This window comes from Sarcophilus harrisii, chromosome 6 (assembly GCF_902635505.1).
Source record: "Sarcophilus harrisii chromosome 6, mSarHar1.11, whole genome shotgun sequence".
In the NCBI taxonomy this organism is placed as follows: Eukaryota; Metazoa; Chordata; class Mammalia; order Dasyuromorphia; family Dasyuridae; genus Sarcophilus; species Sarcophilus harrisii.
In genome coordinates this window covers 30,514,936-30,535,472 of record NC_045431.1, presented here as the reverse complement: position 1 = coordinate 30,535,472, position 20,537 = coordinate 30,514,936, and the positions used below count along the sequence as shown (strand labels likewise).

At 33.5% G+C, this 20,537-nt stretch overlaps 1 protein-coding gene across 2 annotated transcripts in view; it reads left to right on the top strand.

Annotated features, from left to right (window-relative positions):
* Positions 1-20,537, top strand: part of ATP8A1 (ATPase phospholipid transporting 8A1) — a 252,765-nt gene that overhangs the window by 106,304 nt on the left and 125,924 nt on the right. For both annotated transcript variants that reach the window (XM_031943440.1, XM_031943439.1), the window contains exons 16-22: positions 2,170-2,242; positions 3,858-3,963; positions 6,578-6,660; positions 6,812-6,861; positions 10,954-11,023; positions 17,060-17,144; positions 19,092-19,231. In XM_031943440.1, the coding sequence (XP_031799300.1) occupies positions 2,170-2,242; positions 3,858-3,963; positions 6,578-6,660; positions 6,812-6,861; positions 10,954-11,023; positions 17,060-17,144; positions 19,092-19,231 (607 nt within the window). The remainder of the gene's footprint in view (positions 1-2,169; positions 2,243-3,857; positions 3,964-6,577; positions 6,661-6,811; positions 6,862-10,953; positions 11,024-17,059; positions 17,145-19,091; positions 19,232-20,537) is intronic.

The following is a 20,537-nucleotide window of genomic DNA, read 5'->3' as shown; positions in this document are numbered from 1 at the left end:
GTAAACAAAAATTAGAAGGGAAGACTTAACAATTAGGATGTTATTTATTATGTAAGGGAATACTATTGAATAGTAAATAATGATAAAAGGGACAGGTTTGTGGAAATCTGGGAAATAGTGTATGAACTAATGCAGCATAAAGGGAGTAGAATCAGAATATGAAATTTGATCAACGAAAAAGATGAATCAATGAAAAATTTTTGTTCATTAGTTAGACATCTTTATTTCAAGAATTTTGATTTTTCTTTTTCAATTTCAGGGAGAGCAGAATTAGTGAAATAGGGAAAAAAATTAAAGAAGTCAAATGTTCTTGCTGATAGTTTCTAGATTAAAATTAATTTGATTTTGGAGTCACATTGATGTTTTCAGGAAAAGGTCTATTCTAGATTTTTATTCCTCTCATTTGAAGAGAAGAGATAAATTGACTGTTTTTAAAGTTCAGTAAACTATATGCTTATATGATTTGCCATTCTTCATTCAATCTTTTTCCCTTTGAATAACAAAATTTAATTTTGTCTCTGTTGTATGTAGATATGTATAAAAACAGATCATCTTCACAATTTTCCATATCATTTGATTTGTATACAACACATATTTGAGAGGCAGCATGGCTAGTGAAAAGAGCTCCAGGCCAGTAGACCTGGGTTTAAGTCTCACTTCTTACAGAAATATACTGGATATATAACCTAGGCTAGTTATTCATCTCTCAGGCAGGGCTCTAAAACTAAGTTAATAAACATGTGATAAATAGATGTCTCTATTCTAATAAAATTAAAGGTCCTGTTATTAAAAAAAAAATAGCTAACATGGGAAAAGTTCCCATAATAATTTTTTTTTCCTTTTGCTTCTAAGCAACTTGCTCACTTCATTCAGGCAAAATCACATATAAAACTTAACCATTTACTCAAACCTTTGGATTGCAGCTTCTATGGAGGCTTTCCTCTCTTTTCTTTCTTTTTTCTTCTCTCCTACCAAAGGAACTAACTCCAAAGCCCTGATCCAGCCACTAGTTTCCAGTGTGACATTAGACAAATCATCCACATGCCTCTCAGTATCTGAAAAGGCTCAATTTTCTCTAAAGTCTTTAAGTTTTAAACTTTGTGATTTTATACAAGATTAGATGTACTATATACTATTAAAGAGTGACAGATGTTTAGACTGTGAAGAAATAAGGAAATTGCCACCGTAGGATCCTTGTAGACTGTATCAATAAATAATATGAAGTGAAAAATATTGATGCTCCTTGTCCTTCTAATAAATATATTTGGGATAGAATAAAGACTCTCTATGATTTCTCACAGTTTATTAAGACAAGTAGGAACCAGTCCTGGTTTTCAGAGGGTCTCATAGTGGTTCTCAAGTATTAAGAATTTATACAATTTCAAATAGGGCAAATGAACGTCAGAAATGAAGGATGTTCATGGCTAATCCCTCCCTGAGCACAGAAAAATAGAACAATTTATGATTATAAAGCAAGAAAAGGAAAACAAGTTTACTTGCTCTCTCACATTAATCCTAATTAGAGGATGATTTGCAAAGGTGTAGGCTCTAACCTTAAATTTAGTGCTAGGTTGATTTTTGGCATATTCTTTCTGTATGACAGTAGACCAATCTCCCAATTGTCAGAGTACCCAGGATGCAAATAACCCTCTAAAAAAATAAATTACACTCCATCAGTGGAGTAAAAACACAGGTGTGAACCAATGTAAATTATAAATAAAAATGTACATATGTATGTATACATTTGTGCATAAGGAAGCTCTAAGAAAATCAGCATCATAAAGCCATTCTGTATTTAAGCACCTATATTTCTTTCCTGATAATTAAAAATTGCTCAGTGTTATATTTCATGTTGCTAAGGCATAATTTCACATCTGTAATATCAGCTACTAGAGTACTTTTCATTTCCATTAGATTACAAAAATTAATCATGTTCTAGTACATTGAATATATTGGGTTCTAATGTACTTTTTCCTGCTGCAAATAACTTTTTGTAAGTCAACATAATATTTTCATTAAAAATACAAATATACTTACCTTATTAAATATTTGTTTTTTGTGTATAGAAATTTATTTGATTGTCTTGGGATCAGTGAGTGACAAATAGATCTATGCTCATGCTAATGAACCAATTTTTCTCTCTTCTTCCTCCCTTCACTCCCAAATTAGGCAGGGCTCACAGCCTGGAGAAGAAAAAATATTTAATGATTCATCATTACTGGAAAATCTCCAAAGTAATCATGTAAGTGCCATGGAAACATTTTTTAAAACTTTTATGAGAAATGATGAAAGAGGTCTTCTGAAGCATAAACTAACTTTCTCTGTATATTTCTTTTTAAATAATGAATCCGTGGGAATATCTTAATTTCTCATTTGTTTATATATTTAACAAATCTTAAAACAACTTAGTGAATCAGTAATAATCTGGTAAGGAATGTTTAATTTTTAGTAGGTTGGTGTAGTGTGATCAACAACCAAAATGGTGTTTTTTCAAAATGCTTTCCTATGAATTAATTGTGGAACTCTTTTATTCCTGCTAAATAATAAATACTATTTTGACAGAATGGAAGGAAGAATTGGAAGGAATCTAGACAGACATTTATTCCAAACCAAACCTGAAACAGAATCCCCTCTCTAGCATCCTGGATCAAGAAATTATCCATCTTTTGCCAAAAGTCTTCAAATGATGAAAAACCCATTATTTCCTAAGGCAGCTATTTTGTTTTTAGATAAACTAGAATATTTTTCTTGACATCAAGACTTCTTTGATCTCTTTGAAATCATCTCTACAATTTCCACTCATTGTTTCTGTTTTTGCCTATGCGCCAACCAAACAAGTGTTTCCTATTCATAGCATCTGAAGTACCATAGTCTGTCCTTTAAGCTAACCATCCTCCACGTTCTTCAGTCGATCCTTGTGGACCTGAGGGATTTAGTGACCCTCCTCCATCTTTTGTCCTTCTCAAACTCTGGTGCCCAGAACTGAACAAAGTACATGGGTGGAAAGGGGTCATGAGGGAAAAAAGTTTGAGAGGTTTACTGAAGTAAGATTTATAAGCAGAGTCAGGACACATTCCCCATGGAATTTCTACTGGAAATATCCTCCTAAATTGATATTAGTTCATGTCTGAACACTTTAGATAAAATGTTTCCGCCAGTTCCAACTGTACCATTTTCCAGTGCACATCTCTCCATCTTAATCATAAATAATCATAGAATTTTAGAGCAACATGTCCACAAAAATATCATGTGAAATTTTGTTAAAAGCTATGACAAAATCCAGGTACTATGTGTTTATAGAACTTATCATTTTAGTATTCCCCTTTAATTTCCCCTGCTATAATACAAGCTTTATGAAGTCAAGGATTATGTCTTATTCTTCAACATATTTCCTATAGCTATTATACCACAGCCACTCAAACTTTTTCAACTCATGACCCTTTTCTGCCCAAGAACTTTTTATGTCCTCTTGGATATGTAGATATATAAAATAGGTATACAGATCAAATACTGATAAAAATCATACTGTGATAACAAATCATAATTTCAAAGTCTCAACATTCAGTTACAAGACCCATATGGAATCAAGAACCATAGTTTAAAAATCTGGGCATTATGCTATAATAAAGTATCTTATATGCAATAAAAATTTGGTTAATATTTGTTGAATTACCCAGTTCTGTAACTAAAACCTTCTAGACAACAGAACATTTGCCTCTTTAATTTTCACTTATAAATTGATGGTGGTGGTATCCTAACCTAAAGACTTAAGATAGTAATGTTCCTATCACTGGTTAGAACACTTAAATGATTTTTAATATATTATTTATTTTATTTATTTGCTTTTTTCTCTCTAGCCAACTGCACCAATTATATGTGAATTTCTTACAATGATGGCCGTCTGTCATACAGCAGTACCAGAAAGAGAAGGTGATAAGATTATTTACCAAGCAGCATCTCCAGGTAACAATTAAGTGATGGTTGGAACTTTCACTATAGAAAATGATTCTGTTTGCAAATAAAATCTCATTTCCTAGGATTTAGGATTATCATTTATTTTCTTAAAGTGAACTGTTACCATTTGTGAAAGTAAAATAAATCACTGCCCATTAGAATCTATTTTGTGCAGACTAAAATTCTCTCATTGGAAGCTTTGACTCCATTAAAACAATTGATAATATAAAACACATAATTTTTACTTCCATTTTTATAGTTCTCAAAAGAATGAATTTAATACTAAAATGAAAAATATTTTCTGATACACAGCAATGTGCATAATATTTATTCCTTCTTTATGAATAACTAGACTTAAGGTTAAAGTAATAAACTGTCAGTGTGAGGAAACTTTCAGGAAAGAAAGTTCTGTTTTCCCAGGAGTCATCAGGTCTTATGTACTTCTTTTCCACTGTGGAGCTATTAAGCAAATAATTTTTATTGTACGCTTAGTTCAGTGAGAACAGACTAGATCATTTCAAAAGATTTTAAAGGTAGTTTGTTGATGTTCTTTCTATTATAGTGATTTAGTAGTCATTGAGAACTTAAAAACAAATGAGTAACTCAAGATTTAGTAGAACTGTAAGCTTGAAACTGGTTACATTGCCAATTTTATAAACACAAAATTCTGAGAAAGCAAACAATCTGGAGAATAGTATGTTCTATATAGACATAGTGGGTGAGTTGTGAAACTCCATAAAATAAATTAATGTCCTATAAAATGTTGTCACATTTCCTAGTTTCCAGGCTAAATAGTTGTAATGCATTTATCATACTGCTTAGATACATAGCACTTAATAAATGCTTTTTCCTTTCCCTTAATATTATATTTTTGTTCTGATGTTGCCATTTTAGTCAATATATTCATTGACCAAGCTTCAGTTTTAAAGCTGCTGGGCCAAAAAATTGGACTTTTGGTGCCCAAAGTAACAAATCTGCATTAAATCATTAAAATGTCAGAGCTAGAAAAGATCTCTCAGATCCACTAGTCCAATTTTCTCATTTTACATACAAGGAAGCTGAGGTTAGAAACAGCCCAAAGCCACATGGTCAGTAGCAAAGCCAAGGTAGCAAGCCTACATCTTATGACTCTCAGAACAATGCCCTTCAATTATGGACATTTTACTATAAGATAGCATCAATTAACAGAAACTGAGGTTGGGTGCATTAGTATATCCAGCCCACATTTCCAATTTAATTCAATAAACATTTATTAAACACCTATTGTATTTAGTAGTACAGTTCTATAGCCCCAGAAATAGACAATTCTTTTTTGCCAAAGATTGTTATGTGCAATATTCCGTAGTTATTCAGTTGAGGAGAAATAGTTTATATAGATTTACAAGAACAAAAATTGACCTAAAAAGGACTTTTCGCTTCATATTTGGTTAATTTAAAAAAATATTTAATTAGAACTTTTTATATTAACATGGTCAATCCATGTGTATTGATTTTAATGTATTATATTAATTAAATAAATAAATGTAATGAGCTACTATATTAATTTAATATAATGTATTTTAAAAATATATTTATTTCATATTATTATTTTGGTTTTTCCCCAAATTTATGATTTCATTGAGATCAAAAGTTTCCCATATATAAAATTCTTCCATTGATATAAACAGTTCTGTTTTTTCAGTTGGTTTCAGTTTGTCAAGTATTGAGAAACTGTCCATTCTCCAGTGCTTCCATGGAAATCCCTAATATCAATGATTTCTTAAAACAGATGAAGGAGCCCTGGTCTTGTCCATTACCCAACATATTATCTTATTTTTTTATTTTGTGATAGTATTTTGTTTTTCCAAAGATAGTTTTCAACCTTTACCTTTGCAAAACTTTGTGTTCGACATTTTTCTTTCTCCCTCCTCCCTTCCCAAGACAGCAAGCAATCTGATTTAGGTTAAACATGTACAATTCTTCTAAACTTATTTCCATATTCATTATGCTGCACTAGAAAAATCAAATCAAAAGTGGGAAAAAACCACAAGAAAGAAAGAAACAAACAACACCAAAAAAAGGCAGAAATGGTATGCTTAAATCCACATTCAGTCTCCATAGTTCTCTGTGGATGGCTCTTTCTATCACAAGTCTATTGGAATTGCCTTGAATCACCTCATTGTTGAAAAGAATCTTCTACTTATTATAGCTAATATTTTGACAGCGTTTTAAGGCTTGCAAGATGCTTTACATATATTACCTCATTTGATCCTGAAAACAGCTCTGTGGAGGAGGTGCTATAAAACTGAACCAGAAAGAAATTAGGTGACTTCCATAGTGTCACACACCTAGTATCTGAAACCAGGGAACTTAGGTTGCCTTGCTTCTAGGTCTAATATTCTATCCATCATTTACCCAGAGGCCTTCTATCAACTTTAGATTGCCTGTGACAATGAAACAAACCCTAGTCAACAACAAAGTTCCTGAGCTATTTCAGAAACTGGACTTACCCACTGTTTTCTAGCCATTATGTGTTACAAACCTAAATTTTCCTTTAAGACCAGTTAGCCCTTAATATGTTAAACGACATTATTTCTCCAGTGCTTCCATGGAAATCCCTAATATCAATGATTTCTTAAAACAGATGAAGGAGCCCTGGTCAGAGCTGCCAAACAGCTGAATTTTGTTTTCACTGGAAGAACACCTGATTCAGTCATTATAGATTCTGTAAGTTCTTATTTTAAAAAATGTATTTCAAAAAAGAGCACATTAATACATAATTATAGTTTCAATACTAAATTTTGTACAAAAACCAAGAAAGATAACTGCTCGCTACTATTGAGATTTTTATTGTTTCTTTTTTTTTTCCTCCTCTTAGCTTGGACAGGAAGAAAGATATGAATTACTCAATGTCTTGGAGTTTACCAGGTAAATCATCTAGTCCATTGATTTATTTTTTCATTATTTTTTAAAATCACTTATGAATGGGATTTATCAATGCTTATTTTTAGTTAAATGTTTTAATAATGGTTATGTCCATTTTATGTTTTATTGAATTTGATTGGACTTATTCTAAAACATTTAAATTTTCATTTCTAAAAGTTTAGCAATCATTACTTTGGGAGATAGTCAAGTCATAGGCAACCCATTTCAAAGTGTACCAGAATAGGGATTGGGATAAATCTTTTTTGAAAGTTTTTCCATTCTGCAGCCCTAGTAGATCTAGAGATCATTGGCCAATTAACAGAAGATAAACAACTAGAAAATTAATTAATTGTTTCTGTTCATATTTTTCTAGGGTATTTTTTTTCATTTCCTTATATACTGATCAGTAAAACTTCTGTGACTTATTTCTTCATTCATATATTTATCTGTATAGTTAAGTAAATAGATCTCCTGAAATGATTTCCTTTGTTCTAAGACAACTATACCTAGATAGTTATGTTTTCTCAAAAGGAGATAAATACTTCTTTTTTGATTACTTTTTTTTACATTCAAATTCTTTGACATTTTAGGAAACAAATTATTCTAAACATAAACACCAAAAGTGATCATTTCTACATATACAGCAGAAGAGAAAAAGATGATTCTCTAGAAAACCAGGATTCTCCATTTCATAGATTTTGCTTTTTCTAAAAATTCAGCACATTAACTTTCAAAACTGTCCAAATTATTTGTGCTTCCTTTTTTTTCTGTACATTTAAAAAACATGAGTGGTACTCTTTTATTCTAGTATTACTATTACTAACTTCTTCCTCCACCCAACTCGACTTCTCCATAGATAAACCAAGAGGGGAAAAAAATCCTCTGTAATAAATTATTAAAGTTAAGCAAAAGTACTCCACACAGTGGCCATGTCCAGAACCATGTATCTATCAGATAGGTACATTATTCATAGATCCTGTGAAAATAAAGTTGGTAGTTGCATTGATCAGAGTTCTTGAGTCTTACAACTGAATTGTGTTTTTTTTTTCCCTCCACAACTTCATTTTCCTTGTATAAATTGTTCTCTTGGTTCTTCTCATTTTTGCTTCAGTTTGTATTATTCAGGATTCTCTCAAAGTCTCTCTTTGGTCATTTCTTATGGCATGATAATATTCCATTACATTCATATGCCACAATTTGATAATCCATTCTCCAATTGTCTAAGAGGTAAACAAGTCCTCTTAGATTCTAGTTCTTTTTCCCTCCTATTAGTTGCTTTCTGAAGTATCAGAAAGTTTATTCCACTTAGGACTATTTCCTCCCCAGGAGCATTCTTTGTTTTAATCTTTCCCATTTCATTTGTTTGGCTGTTGCGTTTTATGGTTCTTTTCGCCAAACTTATGTATTTGGATCCAGTTTTCCTCTGTCTATTTGAGATATAAATCAGATTTTCATTTCAGAGTAAGATTCATCTTCTGTTAACTTCCTCCATAATTTCTTTCATTTTTATTTTTCTTTTCCTCCTGTACCCCAAATATGAGAAATTTTATAGCTTTTTCCAGCTTGCTCAGGTAAATTTGCATTTCAAAGTTTCTCTGCTCTTCCATCTATCTTTCAAAATTCCTACTGTTTGGTCTTTTTCTACTCAACTTAAGCACTAAATACTTGAAATTCAGTCTTCTATTCCATTAAAGGTCCATATTTCTCCCCTCTGTAATCATTTGCAGCTTTGGTGGTAATTTATTCTTAATTGTAACTTCACCTCTTTTCCCTTTTGGAACATTTTATTCCAAGTTCTCCTCATTTTTAGTAGAAGCTGCCAGGTCTTATGTGATCCTGACTGTAATTCCTTGACATTTGAACTGCTTTTTTTCTGGATACCTGCAATATTTTTCCTTTGACATGGGAATTCTAAATTTTGGCAATGACATTCCTGGGACTTCCTTCTGGAATTCTCTTCAGCAGATGATTAGTAGATTCCTTCAATTTTCATATTGCCCTTGGGTTCTAATAGGCAATTTTCCTTTATGGTTTCTTGAAATATTTTTTAAATCATGGTTTTCAGAGATCCCAATGATTCTTTAATTATCTTGACTTGATCTCTTTTCAGATCATTTGTGCTTTTAACTCAGATATCCTATTTTTAAATTTTTTCCAGTTTTTTGATTTTGTCCTAGAGTCACTGATTTCTATCTGATCTATTCTAGTTTTCAGGGATTCCATTTCTTTGGTAAGGTTTTACTATTTTTCCTCCTAAGTTACCAATTCTATTTTGAATTCTTTTTATTTTTAGCTTCATTCTCCTATAGTCCTCATAGAAAAAAAGCCATCTTTCCCTCCAAATTGCTGTTTATTGTTGAGTAATTAGATGGATGTCTTGATTCCCAATAATTTTTGAAACTTATTGGTGCTTTACTCTTCTCTGTAGCTTTAGTTCCTAAAGTAAGGTCATGTTCCACTTCCTGTTGCACTTTTGGACAGAATGCTCAATCCTGCTTTATTTTATCATAGCTCCCTCAGGTTCTCGCTGACCTCCAACTTTGCAGATGAGGCCCCTGGATCTTTGAAATTCAGAATACTCCTCTCTGAAATCTCAGGACAGAATTTGTGAGAGCTCAAGAGTCCCTGAACCTGGGCTGTCCTTGTCAGAGAGCCTGAGTATTATAGTCTGAAATTTCCTGATTTTGTTCTGGTCAGTCCCAGGCTTTTCTGAGGGAGCTTTCACTGCCTCCTGACAATACTTGTCCCTTGCCCTGAAAGGTAGCTTGCAGTATTCTGGAGCTGGAAGAGCCCCTTTCCTATTATCCATGAGCTTATGGTTGACCACCTGTGCAGTTATGGAATAGAGAAGTCACTTATTATATTTTCTTAATGTATTTCTTACTCATTATTCCTCCTGGTTCAAACTTTAGGTTTTAGGTCAAACTTTAGGATCTGAATATCCTGCAAAATTTCATTTAAGGCAAAAATACTTCTGATTATGTTCTTAATGATGATGATGACAGTAGCTCACATTTATATAATTTACAAAGAACCGTCCTCACAATCCTATAAAAACCTAAATGCAGTGCTGATACCTTGCCTTCAAAAAAGCCATTATTATTCCTTCTGAGAAAAAACCACAACAGAAAAGCAAGATGCTTTTCATTTTTCATATACCACTATAAAATAAAATAGCTAAAATAATGGATTTTTAACTTAATTTTAAATTCAGTCCTCAGTGTATGAAGTTGACTGCTCTCCCTAACAACCACAAGAAGCTCATCAAGAGAGCGGGGGACAAGGAAGGAAGGGAATATCATAGGTGCACTTGGATCATAAAAGAACCTTTTTCTAGTCACGAAAAAGAACATGTAGATTTCCAAATGAAGGCCTAGGATGTTTTTGATGATGCTATTCTGTCCTCGGTATAATCTGCCATCTTTTCATCGATGCATTGAAACATTTTGTGCATTTGGCAGGCCGTTTTCATTAAACTGTGCTTATCTGTATCATCAACCACAGTGATGAAATGTTTGTTCTTGATAGCTCAGATTTATTTATGTAAATTAGATTTTTTCATGATACTAGCGGGCTGCCTCCAGTCACTGAAGAAGGATCGTTTTATATATCCAAATTCTTGTTTTAAGGGTCAGTAGTTAATTTAATCAGTGTTTTTATTAAAAATTAAAGATAGATCGATTATATTTCCTTTTTAGCCACATTTTCTTTATACATTCAATTCATCTACGATATTACATATTTATTTAAGATAAATATACCAAATGAAAACACTGGAGCAGAACCTATCACAGGAGTTCCCCAGGAGTAGCATTTGGGGAGGTGCATTAACTCTTTCAGGTCACTAGAGGACCGTTTTCTAAATTATTCCTCCTAGATAGTAAATTGTGCCCTGGTGCCTTGAAAAATTTAATGTTGCTTCAAAAATACCTAACTTTACTCCTGGGGAATAGTTTGTTTGTCCGGAAGGATGTGGCCCATTATTGGTTCGAATTTATTTCTGCACTGTGAGTATTAAAGTCTTTGTTGCATGGCAAACATTTCTATGCACATTCTGGTAAAAGTGCACATTACAGAAAGCCTCTTTTCTTTCAGCACCCGAAAAAGAATGTCAGTGATTGTCCGCACTCCATCTGGGAAGTTACGGCTCTACTGCAAAGGAGCAGTAAGGTTCTATTTTGCATTGTTAGAGTTTTGATTTATGAGCGTTTATAAATGCATATTCTAGGCAAAAGGGAAAATTTCCACGATGGAAATGTAACACAGATGTTTAGCATGAAGTCGCTGACATCAACCCCTGTTGATGTTTTGTGGTAACATTATCCAGCCTCTTTTAGTGAAATGTGGGGCTCCCTCTGCATGCTTTGAAGAATTTGTGCTAGGTTATTTTTACAATTCAGTTTTAATACATAAATATTAATGCTTATATTGTAAAAGTCTGTTAGGAAACATTTAAATTTAAAATTTTTGCATTATAACTCTGATGGCCAAAATTAATGTGATGTTGAGTGTTTTTTTTTTTTTTCAGGCCATCAAAATGAAAAGACTATTTTAATCATAACTATAATCTAAGTAGTTTAAGTTGTAGTTAGAAAAAAATCTTCATATAATTATAACTTTATTTTTACTGATTTGGCTATAGTAGATTTGGGGTTTCTGGGTTGCTTTATAGTATCTTGTCAAGTTGGATTTAAATATATTCAGAAACAATGTCTTATGGATTTTGCTGTTATACCTTTTCACTCAGTTTAAGGATTTGTGATTTCATGAATGTGGGTATTCCTTCCACTATGCAGATAGCAACTCTTTTCACAAATAGGACAGCATTCATAATTTAGAGGTCTAAAACAAAATTTAATTACCTGATGGCCAACTCTCTCAGCAGCTCTGCATTTGGGGACCAGGCCTCAGACAAACATTCTCACTGAACCCTGACTTTAAAAAATTTTGAGGATGAATATGATGGTATTCTACTAATTTATACTTTGGAAACATGAGAACACTCATCTAGTATAGAAATTCAGAATAACAAAGGTTCTTCTTAATGCATATGGGAAAATTGGGAAGATACAGTTCCAGGCCTCTATCTAAAAACACAAGAAAATTATACTACTAGTCAATTATTATTTTTAAATTATTTCTCCAAAGATTCCATGTTATAGTTGACAAATATCTGAAACTGATGAAAATGGGAATCCAAAATTTTGCTTTGAAATATACTTAGTTTAAAGTCGAGGTTTTTCACCTTCTTATTTTGTCTGTTGGTGATTTAGGAATTATATTAGATTAATCCATTTTTATATATTATTCTGGAACTTTATCTTGATTTTGTCACATTTTTCATATGACATTTAGTTGATTTGGTCTGATAATTATTTTGATTTCTTCTGCCAAAATTTTTCAAATTAAATCTTGTTATAAAAACAGAGAACAAGTCAGTCAGTCAACAAACATTGATTAAAAATTTACTATGTGCCAAGCACTGCACTAGGTGCTAGCTATACAAAGCCTTTAATATATCATATATAAATTTTTAAAAACAAGATAAGTCTTTGCTGGGTCATTCTTTAGTGGTCAGAGGTCTATAAGGTTCCTTTTACAAAAACAAACAATGTAAATCACTCTTCCTAAAACACATTTTTAGTTAAAGTTTTGAAACTGCCTAGATCTAAAAACCCATATTTGCGTATTAAGATCCTGAGGAAAGAACAAGAAATTGGGCTCACATCCCTAGCAAGGTTGGTGATTTTAAATTATTCACTTTAATGTCAGCTTCCTATCTTCTTTTTCTTACTCCTTTTATGAAGTTGAATGTGCTATGGCCAATAGTGTGAGGAAAAAGTCTTATTTTTAAAAAATTGGGAAGAAGTGAGAAAAACTATACAAAACATGAACAAAGATGGAACAGTCTGTAGAATCCCAGTCACTTTCTCTTGTATAGAGAAAAAGAGGCCTTGTATAGGCCATCTCCTTGGCAAAAGTGGATGCAGATAGGATAAGATCATCTTCTGTCCTGTGGCAAGAAATAGTTACACCTTAGAGTATCATTCATGAACAAGGACAGAAAGGAGACAAAGCTGGGGTGTTTAGGGCAGAATTGACTTCAGAGGTTCCTCATTCTAAACCCCATATTCTGAGCACTCTGCCACTAGATGACTCCACAATGACTTTTTCTTTCTTTCAAACACAACTCCACATTTATGTAGCACAAGAAAAATCAGATCAAAAGGGGAAAAAATGAGAAAGAGAAAAACAAGGCAGAAAATAACAACAAAATGAAAATGCTTTCTTATGATCCACATTCAGTCCTCACAGTGTTTTTTCTGGATGTGGATGGTCTCTCCATCCCAAGTCTCTTGGAATTGGCTTGGATCACATTGTTGAAAAGAGCCATGTCCATCAGAATTGATAACATAGTCTTGTTGTCATATACAATGTTCTCCTCGTTCTGCTCACTTCACTCAGCATCAGTTCATGTCAGTCTCTCCAGACCTCAATGAAAATTATCATGCTAGTTTTTTCTTACAGAACAATAATATTCCTTAACATTCATAGAGCATAACTTGTTCAACCATTCCCCAATTGATGGGCATCCACTCAGTATCCAGTTTCTGGCCACTACAAAAAGGGCTGCCACAAACATTTCTGCACATGTGGATCCTTTTCCCTTTTTTCTGATTTCTTTGGAATATATACCCAGTAGGGACACTGCTAGATCAAAGGGTTTGCACAATTTTATATAGTCCTTTGATCATAGTTCCAAATGGCTCTCCAGAATGGTTGGATGTATTTATAACTCCACCAATTAAGTATCAGTGTCCCTGTTTTCCCACATCCCCTCCAACATTTGTCATTATCTTTTCCTGTCACCTTAGGCAGTCTGAGAAATGTGAAGTGCATGCTGTAATCAATAGTGATTTAGAGCATTTTTTATATGATTAGAAATGGCTTTAATTTCTTCATCTGAAAATTGCATAATGAAAGGACACAATGGCTTATTTCAAATTTCTCTTCAAGTTTCCTACAGGACCTTCTCTTCCCACCCTCCCAGCCAAAGTCCTCACCTTATGCTTTAATGAAAAAAATTAAACTCCTGTTTTCCCTTTTCTGCTCCTAGTCATCTCACATCCCCTTGACACAATCCTCCCATCATTTCTTCCTTTACTTCAACTTCTGATGAAGAGGTGACCTTTCTCCTCTTCAAAGTCAACCCCTCTATATTCCCTTGATCTTATAGCCTCCTATTTTCCCTAACAGATAGCTACTACCATCCCTTCTATAATTTTGAATCTTTCCTCTTTTATTTGTTTCTTTTCTGCCACCTATAACCCACTCAAACTACCCCCATATCTCTGCTCACTCTCTTCACTGAGAAAAACAAATTGCAATTACAATATTACCCCTTGCATTCTGGTTTCCAACTTTACCATACAACTGAAACTACTTTTCCAAAGTTTTTTTGCCATTTTTCAAAATTGCAAAAATTTCAATTTTAATAGTCTCTTCTCAATCCTCATACTTCTTAACCTCTCCATGGTGTTTAGTCACCTTCTCTCTTTCTTGATACTCTTTCCTCTATGTTATTATGTCACTACTCTTTCCCAGTTCTTCCCCTTCATGTCTTACCCTCCTCAGTGTTCTTTGCTGATTTGTCATCTCTGTCATTCCCCTACCTAAGGATATTCCCCAAGGCTCTGACCTCATGGACCTCCTCTCTCTTCACTCGCTCATATTTCATGAGCTCATCAGCTCCCGTGGGTTCAATTACCATCCCTATACAGATGACTTGCAGATCTATATAGCCAGCTGTAGTTTCTCTCCTAAATTCTAGTCCCACTTCATCAACCACTATTGGACATTTTAAACTGGATGTCTCCTAAGCATTTCAGCATGTCCAAAATGGAACTCATTACTGTCCCGTCCCCCATTCCTCCCCACAAAAACCCCACAACTTACTTCTTGAAGATTGGTAGTGATGTTAAGAACTCATAAAAGAATGTTATAAGTTTGGTCTTCCTTCTGCTGGTCTGTCCCCACTACAGTCTGTCCTCCCCATGGTCACCATGGTGGCCACTGATGCTTTCCTGATGTTTAAGTCTGATCTATAAAGTCTAGTTGACTTGTACCTTGTGGATCAAATATAAATCCTGGGTGGGTATTTAAATGTTTTAACAACCTCCCCCCTCTCTACCTTTCCAATAATCTTTCATTGATCCCTTCACAAATTTTGGGACCCAATCAAACTGGCCTCCTCACTACTTCATACCCAGAACACCCCCATCCAACCATCCATCTCTGTACCTTTGTTGTTCCTCACCTATAACCTCCTCCCTCTTGATTTTCGCCTTTTGTAATCCCAGGTTTCTCTTCAAGGCAAAGTAAAAACATTTACTTAGATAGTATTTACAAGGGCCACTTTTAAATGTTATGTTGTTCAATCCTTCAAGATTTAAGTACAATTCTTTTTTTTATTATTTTTTACTTTTTTCCTGAGGCAGTTGGGATTACGTGACTTGCCCAGGGTTAAACAGCTAGGAAATGTTAAGTGTCTGAGGTCGGATTTGAGCTCCTTTGACTTCAGGGCTGGTGCTCTATTCACTGCATCACCTAGCTGCCCTACGTACCCCAATTCTTTTTGGAGCTTTTTCTGATCCACAGCCCTCCCAGCTCCCAGTGCACACCCTCCAACAAACATGCATACATTTTTATCAAATCCACATATATTATCCATATATATATATACATAATACACACACACATTTTATATATACATATACATGTGTCTTCTCCATTCAGTATAAGACCTTTCAGAACAATATTTTTCTTCTCTTTATATCCCCAGCAATTAGTACAATGCTTAGCATATTATGAACCCTAAATGCATGTTTGTTGATTGATTATTAGACTTTATCTTCTCAAATCAAATATCATTGATATTTTTATATTTTTTAATATTTTTAAAGGTTCAGTGAAGAGAGTGTAGAAAAACCTCTCATCTCTAAAACTTTTTAACTGTGTGATCATGGACAAATCACTTAATATCTCCAACCTAGGCAGCTCACTAAAATTATCTATTAAGGTATAGATGCATTAATGGTGGGAGTTCCTACATTCATGAAATTAATATATTATCATAAATATTTTTTTAAATATTAGAAAAAATATTGTTCTTTCCCCATAACTATGTATTTAATGTATCATATTATAATTTAATAATTATTATGTTTACCAATATTCTGAAAGTGAAGAGTCACCTGAAAATTAATTTAATTTAGAGACAATGTCTTGTATATAAAATATTTGGACGTATTGTAGACTATTCTCCTTAGTTTTCCTACCTATCAGTTTATTCCTTAGTAAAACTTAAATTTTATGGAAGAGATTCCTTCATTTTTTTTAAAAGCTCTTTGCCAATTTCTTTTAAAATATTAATTGCCTCCAGAAAAAGGAAATTAATAAACTATAACTTTTATTCTTGGGAGGCAGCCATGACAGGAAATCGTCATTACCCATTTCCCTTGTCTCTTCTTTGTACCATTGAGAAATGAAAAGAAATTGATAATTGAGACCTTGAGTATTCCATATGGGTTGAGGTCACAAGGTTCCCTTTCTCTCAAGGGCTGTAAATCTAACTCTATTAGTCAGCTTTCAAATCTCACCTCTGAGGCTGGAGCCCCAAATGGGCAGTACCTTCTGAGAAAGTAATTTCAGGTAATGATTTATTTGGTCTTGGTCTAATATAAAGTCCATGTAAAAAAGACCATTTGCTGAAATTCTTAAAAACAATCAACTCTAGCAAAAGAATAACTAGAGGAATATGACTTGGATTATGAAAAAAGATCTTAAATAAAAGCCACTACTGCTATCTTGGGAATGCACCAACAGTATCCGGAACTCTGCTATTTGATATTCTGGATTGGTGGAGCCCTCCTGGAATGGAGAAATAAAGTTCAGATCATCAGAATATGGGCCCTTGAGAATTAGTGTGATTGAGAGGCAAATCAGAAAGGTTAAAAACAATGGTCCTGACATTCTCATGCCTTTAGAGGAAAGGAAAATACTTAGGCATTAAAAGTTAATTCTCAGAAATGTGTTTATTTTGAGGACTGCTTTGCTAGTTATTGCTTTACTAACATCAGATCAAGTAGAACTGGCGCACTTAATTAAGTAAATAATAATTTTCTCCTGTTTTATATTGCAGGACACTGTAATTTATGATCGTCTGGCTGAAAGTTCAAAATATAAGGAAATTACTTTAAAACATTTAGAGCAATTTGCTACAGAAGGTAAGTAATAAAGTGTGATTTTTAAATGCAGGATAATAATTCTGTTAATTTTTAATGAGTAAGGGTTTTGTTTTTTTTTTTTTTGTTTTTTTTTTTTTTAGTGTTATTGTCAGATTCCTAAAAATAAGTCTCAATTATGGGTGATAATATAATACTGGCAAAGAGCAATTATACCAACTCAGTATTCTCACTTATTCAACTTAAGCCACAATTTACTAATAATTTTTTTCCTCTGTTTTTTTTAGAGGGGGAGAAGAGGGAAAAGAAAATTACTACATATATATTATCATTAACATCAGCATATTTGCATTTAAAAATTTTAAACTTATTTTTTAAAAGATGAAAGTTAAGGAAAGTTTGCATGAAGAAATAATTAATACATTCTACAGAGATGAAATGAGTATCTTAATGCAAATTTAGCAGGAAGGGGTTGTAATCTCCTACATTTGCCACATTGGCTGCTAGAGGGAAGAAGCTGAGGAGTATGTATCTCAGGACAGGTTCCTTATCCCAGCCCTGGTATTGAGAAGGAAGGGAGATTCAATTGTTGGGGTACAGGCTTCCTGATCCCAGCCGTTGTATTTTCTGTTTCCCAAGCCATGTCTTGGGAAGTAGGGGTGACTACCATTCTGGCCTCTGTCCACTAAACTGACGTGTGTAGGAAACAGTACCCCAAGAGCAAACTTAGCACAAGAAAAAACGTAAAGGAAGCCATTCATTTTATACATATTTAAATATGTCCCTAAAATAAATGGTTTTATTATATCGTGTATTAAATGCATATGTATTATATTGGACATAATATATAACTGTGCAATTGTACATAATATATATGTATATATAGTACATAATTGTACACATGTGCATATATACATAAATGTGTAATATTGTACATATATATATATTATGCCATAATATATGTTAAATATAATATATGTAATATACAACATATAATATTACTGTATTATACGGGGCACTCAGGGAGTGTGGAAGCAAATCCATTGGGGGTTCTAGTGTCAGTAAATCACATAAAGTTTTACCAGGGCTATTATTCAATACTGATCAATTATTGGTCAATGGTCAATGGACCAAAAATGGTCATTCAGGGTGCAAAGCCTAGACTTGGTGAAGTCTTGGTTTGTGATTTGGTGCTAACTCCTGGAGGAACACCAGAGGAACTGTCGGGTTCATTTATATTCAGATTCTGACTTTTCCTGGTAATTCTGGGGCTGTAGCTCCCCCAGCATTTTTGTTTGGCAGGGTCAAAAGGTTATTTGGTTCCTTCTAGCAATTAATGCACACCAGCAAAATTATGGCTCAAAGTAACTATTAGTAGCATTTGCTAAGTAATCTGTAAAGCAAATTCACATAAAATTTCTCATTTAATACAACTACTTTAAAAATATTGAAGTATCTGACGATTCCTTTTGACAAATGAGAAAACTGAGGCTCATGGGCCTTGAATAACTTGCTCAAACTAGTGGCTAAGCTGAGTCTTCTCACTTCACTAACGCTACCTGTTTCATAATACCAAACTGCCTTTCTTTCCTAAGAAAGACTAAAAATCCTGGAATTGTTTAACATGAAACGATAACCTATCATTGTAGTCCCTGTGATAAGGGCCAGCAAAAAAAAGGATGGTAAACAACTATTAACCATTTCTAGGGAGAAAGAACAAGAAAAAGCAAATTATGATACAGCAGGAGGGAATGAGATTTCTTAGTGAAGATTGTTAATAACAAATTAAGACTGGTAACCAGCTATAAATGTGAAATCTCTTTTTTTTTTTTTAAAGAACTTTATGACTAATAATATTATTCAATAAAATGTTTATATTTAAGTCATTTAAATTTAGGGTCTCAAATTCAGCTTTTATAATATAAGAGTATTATAAATAATTTCCAAGAAAGCCACATTTTGATCAGTGTTCTCTGTTGACTTTTTCAGGGTTAAGAACTTTGTGTTTTGCTGTGGCTGAGATTTCAGAGAGCGACTTTCAAGAATGGCGTTCAGTATATGAGCGAGCTTCAAGTGCTATACAAAACAGGTTGCTCAAACTGGAGGAGAGTTATGAGCTGATTGAAAAGGTAAGTGGCAATTTGTATCAGGAAATTTTTGTTTTTGTTTAAAAGGGAAACATCACAACTTTTCTGGGATAATAGACCATTTTTGCTTATGATAGATAGAGGCTTCACAAATCTAGGTAGAAAATTAATTTCTTGCCTGATAGAATATTATCTAAAAGCTATCTTAAATCACCTGTGTATTAAATGGCCATCCTCCTAGGCTAAAATTTCCATTCTAACCTTGCCTTCATCTCTTCTCTACCATTTCAATCAATCCTTAGATAATACATTAAGAGGAAATCTCATTAAATGTAATTTAAGTGATTTTTCTTTTACTTTTTATAACATGACAACAACTTCCCAAATTTCCTGAATTCAGGACCTTGTCAACTGACTTTCCTATTACTTTACTGTTCTTATCCACATTTTTATCAAAGTTTGGGCCCCACTCACTGGAAGGCGAACATCACACCACAGTACTTCTCACACTCTCCCTGTTTTACCTATGAATAATTATGAGTACATTTTATTTGTTTGGTGTGTCTCTCTTCATTAAAAATAACCTGTAAAATCTGCCAGGGCCACCAACCCTACCAGTCAGTGGTATTATTCACTCTTCCCAATTTTCATTCTCTTGTGTTGTTGCCTAATGACTGTGTATATGACATCATCACCACTGGTTTTCTGCAGATATACTTTAAAAATATAGTTCTAAACCAGAACTTCTCCCTTGCTCTAAATATTGTCTTCCTCCTTTTCCCCACCCTCCTTGACCGTTTCAAAAATATTCCTTATATTTGAAACTCTATACCCCCAAGGAAAATACAGCAGATGCTCCAAGTTTTTCTGGATAAAAGTACAATGGCCTAGTTAGAAAAACTGGGGTTCTTATACTACCTCTAACACACACATTCTAATGTGACCTCAGGAAAGGCTCTTAATAATAATAATAGCTGATTTAAATAATGCTTTCTCTGTGCTTAATATTTTGCCAGTATAATCTTATTTGATCCTTACAATATTCTTGAGATTCCCTGTTTTAGAAATAAGGTACTACCATTATTCCCATTTTACAAATGGCTACACCAAGGCAAACAGGGGTAAGTGATTTACTGAGAGTCATACAGCTAAAAGTGTCTTAGGTCAGATTTGAACTCAGATCTCCTGACTCCAGAACTGGATCTCTATCCACTGACCCACCTAATTGCCTTTCCGTGGCCCTGGATAACTCTGAAAGATCACAAGTTGTGGAGAAGGCACCTGGAGCATTGGTAGGAGCCCCCCTCTGTCAATCAAATGAGAGGGCACAGCCCACACGTGAAAAATT